We start from the raw sequence: 13,519 nt of genomic DNA on the forward strand, positions 1-13,519 counted from the left end.
ACTTGTGGTTTATATTATTGTATTTAATATATCCTCAAGAAAAAGAGCAAGGGACTGTCTTTCAAACTTTCTATACTATACAGGAACACCCACAATCAGAACTCTCTCTCCTTATTTCTTGTTAACATGCATTATTCTCCCACTCCACTACTACTTTTCTTGGAACAAAGTTGAAATGTACAAAATTCAAGTAAGTTAACAAGGAACAGTAGAGTACAAAAGAGGGCTGGCTGGCTGTTTATATGTTGCAATGAGGGCTTGTGGGAGGCATTTCATCTGCGACGGCTAGCCCTCATTTTGTTCAAAAACTTAAAAAAAAAACCCCAAAACCCTAAAGAAAATATTTCGCCTGAGAAAATGAACCTTCCTTAAGAAATTACTATCATACTGTATTAGACATTTCCATCCAAGGTTAAAAGTGTGTGTGCTACCTTAAACATACACATTTTGATATTGTTTAGTAACCTTTTAATAATTTACTGAGTATATATAGAATCACAGAGTTGGAAGGAATGGATCTTTAAGGTTATCTAGTCTTACCCCCAACTAATGCAACACAATTGGTTAAATCAGCTATGTAAAGACCTTAAATAATGAAAAGATACTATGTTTTAAGCACTTAATAGCATTTCATTTTGTTACAAAGTACAAGTTAGGTGAATATAGGAATTCTTTACATTTACTCCGGGTTAGATTTTAGAGTGAAATGCCTGGCAAGATGATTGAGAAACTGGTTAAAGGCCATTTTTAACAGCCCCTCACTTCTAATTTCTAGGCCCATCTAAGGTGGGATTTTGAACAAGTACACTTTTAAGAGCCCTTGTGTAAAGCACTCAGTCTTGTCTCAAATCTTTGTCAATATTTAGGCTAAGTGTACCAGAGAACTCATAGGATAGCAGGCAGTTTTGCATCACAATACTAGATGTAATAAAAATCTGTATTTCCTTTGCTTCTTGCATAAACATCAATTTCAACTAGCTAAAACAAAACCCGAGCAGGCAATTTTGGTGGGAAAAGGGAGCAAACTATTTGGAAGGGTCGTACCAAATTCAACCATCACCCACGACTGGGGACGCATAGTATCCAATCACAGCAGCACACACATATGCTTTCTTTTGGGACTCTCTGCCTGAATGCAGACATGCAGGCACGAGGTTTGTGGCGATGCAAACCCCTTTGCAGTGCCACAAACTGCAAAAGTTGCACATTAATCAGTGCACAGTGCTGCTACCTTCCAGCCAGCCAGCTGTTCTGCAGCGTGCCTTGAGATGGGGAGCAGGATCCATGCCCCCCATCTCAAGGCAAACTGCAGAACAGCCAGCTGATCTGAGGCTGGCTGGGGCGCAGTGTGCTTCAGCACAGAGACTCTACATGCGTCAGTATGGGGGCTCCACAGCGAGGCCCCTGCACTGAGGCACATGGAGACAGGGGAGCAGCCAGCCCAAGAATGCCTGCTCCCCCACCTCTACATTTGTCCCACATTTGTTGTCTACCTCCCCCACCCAAATTTCCATGTGCTGCTCCCCAGCTGCTCAGCGCACAGGGTGCCTCAGTGCAGGGGGTGGCTAGCCCCTGCCAAGACACCTATGCACCAGCCAGCCAGCCACTGCAGCCACAGGTCAGCAAAGAACACAGACAGGGGTGTGCACCGTGGCACACCGTAGCAGAACAAATTAGTGCCACTACTATTGTGGACTTGGCATCTGATGCAAAAACAGTAAAATGAATTGTCTTGTATCATCCCCCCCTACCCTTCTCCACTGGGGATCAGGCTATGCCACTGCATGAGTTTTTTGTCACTACAATCTCATGTACTATAAACCTTGGCCTGGCAAATGAAGCTGAAGCATGCAGCAGCTCACCTAAGCAGCACAGCAAGGCATAAGCACATCAGTCAGGTTCTACTCACTTTACACTGGTTCCTTGTTCAATACTGGATTCAGATCAAAGTCCAATTATGTTTTTTAATGTCCTCACATGGGTCTTACCTGGATTATTTTAGTGTGGTCTCGGCATTCCATTAGGGATACCGGAGTTATCATGCCTTGGGTAAAAAAATGTATGAGCAAAGGCAGACAGTTCCCGGCAGCTGGCCCATAGCTGAACCTTTACATTAGAAAGTAGAATGGCTTTTCAGCATCACTGAATTACTTCTCCCACAAAGCTACAACATCGCTCTTATATTACCTCTCTCACAATAATAATTTAATGAATGACTAACCTGACTTCCTGAAGATACTATGATAGTAAGTAATATATAAAATTGCCTGGCATAATACAACAACAGAAGGAACATATATATATTCAGTCTTATGACTGCTTTATAAAATTTTGTTAGTGTTTGGGTACTACAAGTGATGTACACATCTGAAACATGTTTGGTGGACAGATGCTGACAGAGTTTAAGTTTGTTACAGAATGATAACTCTTAGTCCAAACTGAACAATAAAGATAGGAGAGAGAGGAATATTTTTGGATTCATAACTTTGAACGGAAAACCAAGATTTATTTCACTTAACAATATTTTATAATAGTGATAATTTGTATTACATAGGGGCCATTTCTGAAAATCTTCACTTAAGTTCAACAGATAACACATAACCAAGTAGTTTGAAAATACAGATTTGAGTCCCTTTTCACAGCTGAATTAACTAAGGCTAACTGACTAGATCAAGGTCACTTAAAGTCACTGGAACAACTGAGAATAGAATTACTGGCTGCTTGCAGATGTGGAAAGAAAAACCTGATGCTTTACTTTAAAATTGGTGTGCTCCTGAGGCAAGCCCAGCACACACCCAAGAAGAGGCATCCTGTTAGTTGGACCTGACTTCCCAACATCTGTATCGACTGGGTGCTTCAGTGTGACTTTTCTGGCACTTTTATCTAATGATTGAATCTGTTTTAGACAAAAGCACCAAAAAGTCCCATTGAAGTGCCTGATCTATACAGCCTCAGTGAAGCCAGGTCGAAGTAATGCGCTGCTGCTTCTGATCAAGCATGTTTCCCCCACATGTCTGTCAGTGCTTTATATGTCCTTGCTCTAGCTACACTTGATGATAGTTGTTCCCACTATTTTTTTTTAAAAACATATGAAAGTTTTAGATGTTTTAAGGGAATTTCATTTTTGTAAGAATTTAATCAATTTAAGTTAGTAGCTCACTTCATTGCAATCCATGAAAAAAAACTGGCTGATTTTTTATTCTTAAAAAGTGTCAGTAATATAAAAATCAGAGCCTGCTCCTCTTTCTATATCTCAAAAGTTTTAAGGTTGACAAATCTTGCTCATGATTACTTTTTAAATGTCCTGGTCCAGCGTATTTTCCCATGGGCTTATTGCTACATGTGGTTAATAAAAGTACAGTATGTCTCTTTTCATGATCACCTTTACCAGAGAGATGACAAAATTTCTGCAGAACTCTTAAGAAGTACTCTAAAAAGAAGTCTTTTGCAATAATGATATACATAGAGTAATCTCAAGGATTTTCCCTGATGGAAAAAATATATTACTTACCACTGAATTAGACTGAGAAGCCTTGTATACGTTATAACATGTTCCAAGCATGCTCAATGGAAAGATCAAGACTTGTAAATTGGATGATGGTACATAGATTGGCATGTGCATGAATCAGTCTTTAAAAAATAGAGCTCAAGCTGTTTCTTGGAATAGTAACATTTTGATGTCTTAAATACTCTGACACTGTTTTCATAAACGCAGAATATAAACCATGTGCTGGGTGATGATTTTCTGAAAACTTTCCCAGTTTCATTGTGTATTTTATTGCAGGCCAAATGTGACAATAAATTTTATCCCCTGTGGCTTGTAGTTAAATACTTGCTCTGTTCAGAATAGCAACACTCAATTAAACAGCATTTTTCATGATCTACACCCTCTATTGTTACTGTGTTTAAGGGAAATAATGGGAGCACTGACCTATATTGCGTTTCTTATTATCGATGGATATGAAGCGTATGCAGGGATTATTGGTGATGTATTGTGCAGCCCAGGGGACATCAATCTGTGTACCAGCTTCATAAAAGAGTCCCAGAGCGTAGCGAGATGAGTAGCTTACAGATTCCAGTTGCTGCCTTTGACTTCCATTAATTACTGTGAAAAAAAATAGACAATCACTTTTTTCTCAGAGCATTAAACTTGTGAATACTGTAGTTAAGCCGATTAATTTTCCCTTAAAACAGTACTAGAGTGCCCAAAGTCCATATTCCATTTAACATTTTAATATTTAAATCTAACTGATTGTACTGCCTTTCTGGGATATATATTAAATAATTTTAGTGGTACAGTACATAAAATGAGTCTCTGATGTAAAAAAAAAGTTAATAGTACTGTATATACATTTTATTTTTCTCTGGCAGCCACTGACTTCTACATAGTGACACAGATACTGATTCTATTCAGCAAAACAATTAAAAACATGCTTAACTTTAGGCACATGCTTAAATCCTACTGACTATTAAGTACTATTGATTTCAGCGGAATATGTAACTTAATGTAAAGTTAAACACAAACTTAAAATATTTTGCTGAAAATTTGAGTTAAATGTTATGCAGCATTGGACTGAAAGGTTCAGTCCCGTATGAAGGCAGAGGAAAACTGCACTGAGCACAGTTTAAAACTGAACAGGATACTATTTTATTTTTGATCTATTAGCGAAGCTACCTGAGAAGAATAAATATTGCAAGGTGGCAGGCCAGCAAGAACATTGGCCCAGATCCTCAAAGAGATTTAGTTCTCAAACTTTCATTTGCTTCAGTAAGAGCTTGGTACCTATAAAACTTTATAGATCTGGATGTCCAGCAGGTAGCAAGCAGCAATGGCCTCTACTAACTGGGGTAAATGAGATTTTATTGGAAGCATTATTATCAACTGATGCTTATGACTGCCACTTATAGCTCTGAAGCATAGTCTAACATGACTACATGGCAAATAAGAATTTCAAATCCCAAAGCATGGGAATTGCCATGTGCCTGAATTAGACACCAAGGTCAGGTACAGAAGTTCAGAAAGCCTGGGAAAGAATTGGTCTAAGTTAAGTAGTTTTCTGTAAGGAGCCTAGGTTAGATCCGTAGCAAACAGTGTACATGTTCACCCTTGGCAGAGGAGGTGGGGGGGCAGGGAGGGGGACTGCAGGCTGCCTACACTGGCTGAGGCCTTCAGGTTGAGGGTGCTCCTGCATGCCTCCCTGCATGTCCCGAGAGCTCTCTGGGCTGCCAGAGACTGACAACTAAGCTAAGCACCCAGGCCACCCTGACTAGCTTCTAGGCATGGGCAAGCATGCCCTCAACCCTCTGCCACATCACCATGGATTCTCCTGCACCCATCCCTAGGCTTCCAAAAAGGACCCAGAGTGAGCACCCCTTCATCCTGAATTACATGTGCCTTTGTGTCCAGGGTCTTCCTGCACCCTGCCATGATGTCCTGCCACCTGTGCCCAAGCAGGGACACCCAGGACCTGCGTCCCGTCTTGTTTGTCACCTTGCGAGTCTCTTGCTGGATGCTGTGGGCCACCACACACCACCAGCACTGACTGGTGGAAGCCAATTGTTTTGAGCATCTGGAACGATGAACAGTAGGTCCAGACCTTCTGCATGTGCCGGGTCACTTTCATTGACATAGTTGCCCATATGACCCCCATCCCCACATCACATGGCAGGATGTCAGCATGCGGCCACCCCTCACTCCAGAGAAGTGGGTGGTCATTATTGTCATGAAGCTGGCCACCTCCAGTAGTTACCACTATATGCTAACCAGTTCCATGTGGGCAAGAATACGACTGGAGAGGCGCATCTGGTCATCCAGATGTTCTGGCCAACTGCTTCATCTACAACTTGTTAACCGACAGGAGGTGGTCACCAGCTGCTGCCTCATGGGTGCCCATCCTTTGCCTACCCCAGGGTGTCCAGGCATTTGTCAGCCACAAAGGCTACTCCTCCTCTTACAGGACCACCAGAGCCACTTCACACACATCTTCACCAGCTAGGCAGGCAGTGCTCACAATGCCCGTATCTTCCATAACTTCCCATTCCCCAAGATGATAGAAAGTGGGTGATATGTTACTGGGGTCCCCAATTTCATTATTGATGTCACTGTCCCCCCCATATCGTTAGGGAATTGGTTTACCTAGTCCTGCCCTGGCTGGTGGAGCCCTATGGGGCAGCTGGACTGCTGGAAGGAGAATTACTGCCTAAGCAGGTATCGCATGACAATGGAGTGTGCCTTCAGTCACCTCAAGGGGCACTGACAGACTCTCGGTACATGGCTCAAGGTGGAAGAGAAGAACCTGTTGCGCCTTATCATCAGTGTGCATGTCTTCCACAAAAAAACTGAGAGACCAGGGGAGAGGTCTTCTGCAAAGCCTGGGCAGAAGCAGCACAGCATGCAGACTGGGCATAGCAGGTCATGCAGATTTGGCACAGGGATCAGGGAGTGAGCCCCCCGACATTGGGATGCCAGCCCCACACAGCAATGGGCTGTTTGGATCTGCAAAGTCCTGACTGACTACCTCCTCACTCTTGGGCTAAGTACAGACAGTCAAAAAGCCTGAGAATGAATCGATTCAATCTTCGCAGGCATAGATTGAACCGATAAGCAAGTGCAAAGACATTTACTTTTGATTTCAGAAATGTAGCTGCATACCTGCAGTGGCTCAGGTCAGATGTCAGGGGGCAGGGGGGAGGGCACTAGAGCATGCCTCCTTGCTGGGCTAGAGGCAAAGCTTGTTCACCCACCCTGTGAGGGTGGGGGAGATGCAATGCATCCTGGGATGCTGGAGGACCACATGTTAACTTGAATCTGGAGGGGATTTGAGATACTAATTTAATAAACAGATTTAATTTAAATCAGTTAAGTCTGATACTACATCCATACAAGTTTATCTTGAACTAGTTTTGGCCATTTTGAAAGGGATTTATGTGCACTGAACTTCTGTTGCATTACAGATTTGAACCGGTTTCTGATACAGGTTTATGTGAAACTTCTGTCCCTAGCCTTGAGGACTGGGAGCCTTCCCTGGATGAGCTGGGCTGGAGGCTTTGAGTGCCCATGCCCTGGCACAGGGCCATGGATCTCCTCCCCTGGCATCTCGTCAGACAACTCCTCTGGCCATGTGTTCTGGGCAGTGCTTCCCACAACCCAAGCTGCCTAGAAACTGTTCCCCTTCCACTTCCCCTAGGGCACACACCAGGATCCAGGAGAATGCAAGGAAGTTGTGTCTCAGTTTATAAGGTTGCCACAGCCACACTTTCCTCATTTTCAATAAAGAAAATCTGTTGAATGTTGCCCATGACAACTTGGTCCCTCTTCCTACTGACACAAACCAGGAAACCTTTGGAAGGGGTGAGGTCGTGCCAGGTGGTGGCAGGGAAAGTTTGTGAAAGGGACAAAATAACCTGGAAGGAATGGTTAGGAAGGGGAAGGAGAAGGGGGAGGGACTTGGGGTCCAGAAGAATGCTGCATGGGCTGAACTCAACAAACAAAACCTTGGAGGGGAGGTACAGGATAGGGGGCTATAGACCTACCACACTCATTTTTGAATTCCAGAGTGAAGACCAGGGACTTTTCTGTGTAGGAGCTAGACAGGTATGTGATCTTGGACCCCCTGTCAATCTGAGATAGCTGCAGGGCGGGGGCAGGAAGTGGCTGTGGGGTTGAGGTGGGAGGAGGCAGCAGGGTGGGAGGCAACACCATAGTGGGGGCTGAGGACTCCTGGCTCTCCCTCACATAACCCCATCTCCTAGGACCTCACACCCCATGACTCAGTCTCCCCCTTTAGCGACTTTGGCCCTATTACCCTTGGCCATGCCTGGGGCTCACGTCACATGGCAGAACCAAGCCCAAGTCTGTTTATCCCAACCAAGGCTGTGCCATTCTCTTGCAGCAGGACCCGAGTCAGGATGGGGACTGTGTTGAGTGGAAAAGTTCACCCCCAGGACCCTCACAGGATGGGTAGATGAGCTCAGGCCAGTAGGCTCTGTTGTCATAGTCCCAGTAACAGCCTGGCCAGGTAGGCTGACAGGCTGAACTCTCCCCCTGGTTCTTCCTGCAGCCCTTCAGGACTGTCCTGGAACTGCTTGGAGGGCTTGCATGCATGGAGTAACCATCAGGGCTGGGGGAGAGCAGATCAGCTCTGGAAAGATGGCAGTGCCCCTGACAGCCCTGGCATTGGGGCCCAGGCATCCCAGTCCTACTACCCTCACCCACCACTGCCGACCAACGCAGACCCCACCGGCGGTCTTTCTGCTTCCCTGGACCGTGGGTCACTGGCTCTGTCATGGCACTCCCCTTGTCCTGGATCCCACTCCCACTTCACTAGCTCCCAGCTGGCATCCAGAGGTCCCTTCTGTGAGACCCCCATTCCTGTTGCCCTGGAGATGAGCTCCTGGCACAGGGCACAGCAGTTGTAGGAGAAACCAAACAACAACAGTGTACCAAAATGAACGCACACCAAAAAGCTATCAAAGACAAAAGTACCCAATTACCTGTGGGGGGACATTTCTCACAAAACAAACACTTTCTCTCTCCAGTCTCTCAGTTCTAATCCTTAAAGGGAATTTACAATATACCTTTCACAGATGAGCCTACACACTCACTTCATAAATCTACTGCATACAAAAAATCATGGACTAAATATAGACAGTGACTATGTGGATTTATGGCACATTATAACCTGCCTGCCATCTGATAACCCCAGGTAATCCATCTGCATTTTACCAGCTACATTCTATCACCAATTCTACACTCCTTTTCCACACCCCCAACTGTCTCTCACCTATTGTCTCCCATTCCCTCAGATCCTCATTGCCATGCATTTCCATTTTCACAGACCTGCATTGAATATATTGGCTTCTGTTCTACCCAGGAGAGCACACAAACACCAACAGATTCTCCCTATTGCCTGAAGAAGGGTGTTTGTTCCTGAAAGTTTGCAAAGAACAATTCTTCCAGCTATTTAGTTGGTCTAATAAAAGATATCATATCTACCCAAAGAACCTTGCCTGCCCATATCCATAGACCAAGATGGCTACAACCAACAACCCTAAAGCATGGGACAAAGGTTTGGTATTTATGATGAAGTAAGCTCTCTGCTTTTAAAACCTTATGCCATACCTCTCTGATTTAGTCTAATCTACCTTGCTTTCTGCCTGACTCCAGAGTAACACAGGTAAACTACCTCTAGCTATTTTTGTGCCACTAAAATACAGAGTCAACACTTCGGGATATGAAATTAGCATATAAGAGATCTCCTAGTCTATGTAAAGGTTCATCTCCTATTACAGATTCAAGAGGCAAAAGATCAACTACCAAAATACATAGTTTCACACTGAATTATATCGACTTAATTAATTAAGAAAAAAAATCAGTTAGCAAGTAAGAAATGAATCAAGGAATTATTTAGCATATGGAGTGACTCTATCCAGCAACAGTAATTCCTACATTTGCCGTGCATGTGCAGGCAGCAGATCCATCTGGTAAATAATGACATCATTCTTCAAAAGGGAAAAAGTGATTTATTCCACGCTTGTTACTGTCATGCCCATAACTAAAACAATCTTCTTTCTAAAGTACTTAAGACACATCAAATGCAAAAATGATGATGTTATCTGGTCATGCCATTGTTAATAATGCTGCTGTCACAAACTCATATCAATAATAACTTTGTAACTGATCATCCCATCACATATTCTTTCTATGAACTGACATTGTCTCTTGTGTTACAGCAGCAACTTTAGAAAGAAAGGGCTCCCATACACGTGCAGGGAGGCTGCTCCAATGCATTGTAATTACAGTGTGTCAGAGCAGACACGATTAATCGAGTCTGCTGGAGTGTAGTAATTATTGTGCTCCAGCAGAATCCAGCATCACATGCATCAGTGCCCCCCCTCCAGCACATGGATAGATGCCATGAAGTTGTGAATCAGGACTCCTGAGGCTGGTGATGTAACTTGGGAAATCCTGAATTAGGCAACATCAGATTAAGGTATGGAAGCACAGTGTCAGGAGAGAATTTTAGAACTTGATACATATTCTAAAACTTATGTTGACTTTTCCTTCCCTCTACATGAAGCAAATCTTAGTTCCAAGTGAAGAGCAATAAGCAACAAACTGTAAACTGTGAAACCTGAAAATTATGTATACTAGTAGTCTACCTTTACCCACATGTCCTGTGTGTGTTTTCTAACACTTTTGGGCCACGGACTACATTTTAATAGCATTTATGTATTTTATATAGGACCTAAACCAACAAGACTCTGGCCCTGAGTAAGTCTTCAAGCACTACCATTTTAGGTATAACAGGTCTAGGAAGTTTAAAGATAGGCTAAGTCTAGCACTTTGCCTTTTTAGGCTTAAAAAGATGATGACATCCCATAGAATGTAGTCTTTTCTCTAACAGGAGAGTTAGAGGCTATTCTGGCAAGTCACTGCACTAAGATGATTTATGTGGTTTCTGTATTGTGAGCAGCTTGTCCAAACCTACCTGCCTTTAAAAAACACAAAAACTGTCAGCAGTGGAAATCACTGTTCCAATTTCTAGCTGCTATTCATGCTGCATCTGGTCAGACAAAGACCGTAGAGCCTCTGCTCCTAAATACTCATTCCAGAAGAGAAAGGATCCAGTATTACATTAGTTCTTACAATTCAAAATAAAAAAGGACTCATATACTGTTCATTTGGTGCTCCAAATGATGCAGGGAAAACATCCCAAATCCTGTGATCACCATGTAGCTGCATAACACAGTTGCTTCTAGTAGCAGGGTGGGTGTAGCCTATTTTAGTGTGGTGTAAAAAAACATGCTAATCCACTAATGCACAGTAAAAATAGGCTACTGTGCATTAAACATCACTAAAAAAGCACGTGCATTTGCTACTGCGCATTAGGGCAGCCTACTGTGCATTTATTTAATACCTGACATTACAGGGTGCCTGTAGACATGCTGGGAGGATGCTCTGACACGGTGTAATTACAGCAAGTTGGAACAGACTTGATTAATCAAGTCTGCTGGAATATGCTAAACGCCATTCTCCAGACAGCCTCCACGTCTTGTGTATCAGTGTCTCCCTACTTCAAAACAGCAGCGGGGGCATTTGAACTATAGCTCGTTGATTGAACTTTAGTTCAAGTGCCCCCACCACCATTTTGAAGTGCAGGGACGCTGATAAGCGATACGCTGTGGTGCTTTAATTAGAGTGGCTGGCTTTCAGAGCCGCTTTAATTAAAGTGCATCCCACCTCCCCCACTCGGAGCATGTGTAAAAGTGCCCAGAGGTACTAAATTTTATGCACATTAGCAAAAGCATATTAATGAACATGTAGATGTGTCCAGTCACTCAGGAAGTCCTATCCAGTATTAAGCTCCTAAAATGAGACTGGACCCAGCAGGAACATCATAAATGATAAGCAAGAAAGTAACAGATTATTTTCTAAATTTTTACCTAGACTTCTGTGTCTTGAATTGATTAGTTGTTCAGTCCAACTTGTTCTTTTCTTCTCAGTGTCTTCATCTTCATCTCAGTTACTTCTGTTCTCAACCTGATCTTTCTTTCCTTCTTTCTCTCCCCTCCTTTCTCCCAGTTTTTATATCCATTTCACTTCCCTTTCATTTTCTTGCTTAGAAAAACCCTTCCAAATACGTGGCCATTTAGCTTGGTTAGAACGTGCTACTAATAACACCAAGATTATAGGTTTAATCCCTGGCTGAACTAAATGATCTCTTGAAGTTTCTTCCAGCTTTACCCCCCTGTCATGAGTCAGAGTCCTAGGGGTGGCTGCGATGCCCCCTGGTGGCTCTGTGACTGTACCCACTCTGCCCCTAGAGTGCTTTCCTATCTTGCCTGCCATGCTTGATGGTAAAATAATGAATAGGGAGGTTGCCAATGGGTTTTTGTGTGACTCTGGTTTTGCTGAGCCCCCAGCAAGTCCTCACTGGGCCTCACTCTGTAACTGTGCCACCAAGGGTACCTCAAGCCTTGTGGGCTAATTGTGTGGCTCCAAATCCCCTCCCATACCACACCCCATGCCCTGTGGATGTTACAATAACATTGTTCCCTCTGTCAGGGCCTTGGCTTCCTCCCCTTTTATCTCACTATGCTCTTTAGCCTAGGCCCACTATGTCAGACCTGGCTCTGAGGCTTTAGCTCTTGTTTGTCCCTTTGGTTAATGGACCCCTGGCTCCTGTATGGCCTGGTGGACCTAATGTAGCCCCGTGCCCCCTCTTAGCTTAACAATCTCTCATGACTGTGCTTCTCTTGGGTGCCAAGCTCTTGGTTCCTGTGTGGCTATGCCTTGCTTGGGCGTCGGGCCCCAGGCCCCTGTGTGGCTCTGCAGCCTTGCACTATGCCCCTCTTTGGGCTTAACAGAAGCTCAGGCCTTGAACCTGCCCCTAACAGGGCTCAAGGCAATTGTGTGCCCTTTTGGGCAGTAATAGGACCTCTGTAACCACCCCTTGCAGTCTCAACCCAAACCACTGAATTAAACATTAACATAAGCCCTAAGCCCCTGGGCTATAACAAAAATACACATATAGTAGAAACAGTCCTTTATCCCCTTAAGAGAGAAAACCTTCCTTTCCTCCAGCAGGTATACCTTCCAGCCCAGGCTATATCCATAGCCTATATACTCATCCCACCTCAACTCTCAGACCCTCTGGTCCCAGCTTAGCCCTTCCTTGGGCATATGCACCACTGGTAGGCCCCTCAAACCCTCTAGGGCAAGGGAGGGCAATTATTTTGGGCGGAGGGTCACTTACTTTTTGACAAGCCATCAAGGGCTGCATGACAGGCAGCCGGGGCAGATAAATATTCATTTTCTAAATTTTTTAGGGGCCCCATGAGCTGGATAGAATGGGCTGGTGGGCTGCATTTTGCCCACTTCTGCTCTAGGGGCTAACAAAACAAAAGCCACTTGCCTGCAAATCAATCTTTCTCTGCTCAGGGAACCTGCCCCTGTTCCCAGAGTTGTTTAGCTCAATCCAGGCCCCTTTGGGAGTCCTGCAGCCAAGAGCTCCTTGCCTTGTAGCTGCTGGGGGAGAGACTACCTGACACGCTGGATCTGGGCTTATATAGCTCAAGCCTGAGCCCTCTTCCAGTGAGGTGAGGCCCTCATTAGCTTCCCCCTGACACCTGCCAGCAGCCTCTTAGGCTGCTTGTCTTCTTAAAGGAGCAGGCACATCCTGTGGTGCATCCTTCTATTCATGAAAAACTGAAGGGTGTACATAAGTATTATTGCTGACATACAGTTTATTCTGTCACATGTTACAGAATTTTCCCTGACCCTGGCCTATTTAGATTATAAACTGTTCAGGGCAGGATTCCCTTATTGCTTATATTTATACAAGGTATTCTGTTGGTCTATAGGTATTACAACAATAAACATGAAGATTAATATACATTCTAGTTGTGATCCGAGAAAAAAATGTAAACTAAGGTTCTTAGACAGAGTGCAGGACCTCCATCTAACCCAGGAGGTGCACAGCCCCACCAGGGGAGACGCCTTGTTGGACCTGGTGCT

The 13,519-nt window shown here is 44.1% G+C and overlaps 1 protein-coding gene across 5 annotated transcripts in view; it reads right to left on the reverse strand.

The window, feature by feature from the left end:
- RNLS (renalase, FAD dependent amine oxidase) overlaps positions 1-13,519 on the reverse strand; it is a 163,665-nt gene that overhangs the window by 53,647 nt on the left and 96,499 nt on the right. For 2 of the 5 annotated variants that reach the window (XM_019538616.1, XM_019538613.1), the window contains exon 5: positions 3,932-4,108. The exons of 1 other annotated variant lie outside the window; for it this stretch is intronic. In XM_019538616.1, coding sequence (XP_019394161.1) covers positions 3,932-4,108 — 177 coding nt within the window. Of the gene's footprint in view, positions 1-3,931; positions 4,112-13,519 lie in introns of all 5 variants that reach the window. 2 more of the 5 variants (XM_019538614.1, XM_019538615.1) reach the window with 2 other exon arrangements.

The sequence above is a fragment of the Crocodylus porosus genome, unplaced genomic scaffold, assembly GCF_001723895.1.
Source record: "Crocodylus porosus isolate Cpor-Errol unplaced genomic scaffold, CroPor_comp1, whole genome shotgun sequence".
Classification (NCBI taxonomy): Eukaryota; Metazoa; Chordata; order Crocodylia; family Crocodylidae; genus Crocodylus; species Crocodylus porosus.